General features: G+C 46.8%; 1 protein-coding gene across 1 annotated transcript in view; it reads left to right on the top strand.

The window, feature by feature from the left end:
* The first annotated feature begins 555 nt into the window (after window positions 1–555).
* LOC119593754 (cuticle protein AM1199-like) overlaps window positions 556–1,294 on the top strand; it is a 1,151-nt gene continuing 412 nt past the window's right edge. Inside the window, exons 1-2 of the mRNA XM_037942765.1 lie at window positions 556–650; window positions 1,001–1,209. Coding sequence (XP_037798693.1) covers window positions 594–650; window positions 1,001–1,209 — 266 coding nt within the window. The 5' untranslated portion in view covers window positions 556–593. The remainder of the gene's footprint in view (window positions 651–1,000; window positions 1,210–1,294) is intronic.

Raw genomic sequence — 1,294 nt, 5'->3', positions numbered from 1 at the left:
AATGATGTAATCTTAGATGGTTCTTCAGGTATACTTAGTTATTTCATCAATTTACGTTTCAGTTTCATTTGCTTATTTTAAGATCCTTCGCTTTAAAGGGAAAGAGACAGCACAAGATTCATCTCGAAATACAAAACTCTTTGGAGGAAAAAGAAAAAAAAGAAAGCCAAAAGATTTCACCAAGTTCTTCCTCGGCGGAGGGGACGCGGGGCCACGGACGCCCGTGAGCCTTCATCATGACACCTGGAGGAAAACCCCAATAACTTGTCCCGCAACACTGAGATCGTCTTGGAAGAATCTCGGAGGACCTTGAAGGAGTCCAAAGGAGCAAGTCGGATCGATCCAGGGCAGCCTACTCCCTTCTGTCCCTTCCCCTCCCCCCTACCCTTCCCCTCCCCTTCTTCCCCTACCCTTCCCCTCCCTTCTTCTCCCTTCCTCCCCCCGCCCTACCCTCCCTTACCTTTACAACCCCACACCTCCTCCCTTCCCCTCCCTTCCTCCCCATCTCTTCCCCTCCCTTCCTTCCCCCTCTCTTCCTGTCCCTTCTCCCCCTCCCTCCCCCTTCGTATCTTGTTCGCGTATATAAATGCGATATGTTCTTCCACCTCCATTGCACACAGCATCTTCCAAGTATCAGCATCATGAAGACGGTAAGAATACCAAGAAGTGCCTTTTATTCTTGAAGAAAACAAATTGTGCTATAAAGTGTTCTTTCAAAAATGCTTCGACTTTTTTGGGTGGAAAAAGTGAAAGCTAGAAATATAAAGGATAGCGTTTCATAGATCACATCAAGCATAAGTCGACTTTTTCCCAGATTCTTTGTTAATATCCGTAACCGTGTCAAGATATCCTCGTCGTAGTTGCAAAAAAATAATAATGATAAAATGAAAAAAAGAAACGGAAATCGACATCGCTTCGGGAAACGATACAAACCGAAACATAAAGCGCGCCAAACCGAGCACTTCCACAACTGAAATACAAGCCAATCCTTTTCCTCCAGATCATCCTCGTTTGCTCCTTCGCCCTGGCTCTGGCGGCCCCTCAGTACGGACGCCCGAACCCTAAGCATATTGCCATTGTCAGGGAAGATAGGCAGGACGATGGCAACGGGCGTTTCAGGTATAGCTTCGAGGCTGAAAACGGCATCAGTGTGGCTGCCGTTGGCACCCCCGGGTCTAAGGGGCAGAGTAACATTGATGGAAACTTTAGGTAAGCCTTCGAGTTAAGGGTTTTGTATTTCGTAAGAAGTTCTTTCAGGTACCATCCTCGCTTTTACAGCATAAATATTGTTGTC

This window comes from Penaeus monodon, chromosome 32 (assembly GCF_015228065.2).
Source record: "Penaeus monodon isolate SGIC_2016 chromosome 32, NSTDA_Pmon_1, whole genome shotgun sequence".
Lineage (NCBI taxonomy): Eukaryota > Metazoa > Arthropoda > Malacostraca > Decapoda > Penaeidae > Penaeus > Penaeus monodon.
Note: the sequence above shows the minus strand (reverse complement) of the source record. Positions and strands in the feature narration are given on the sequence as shown.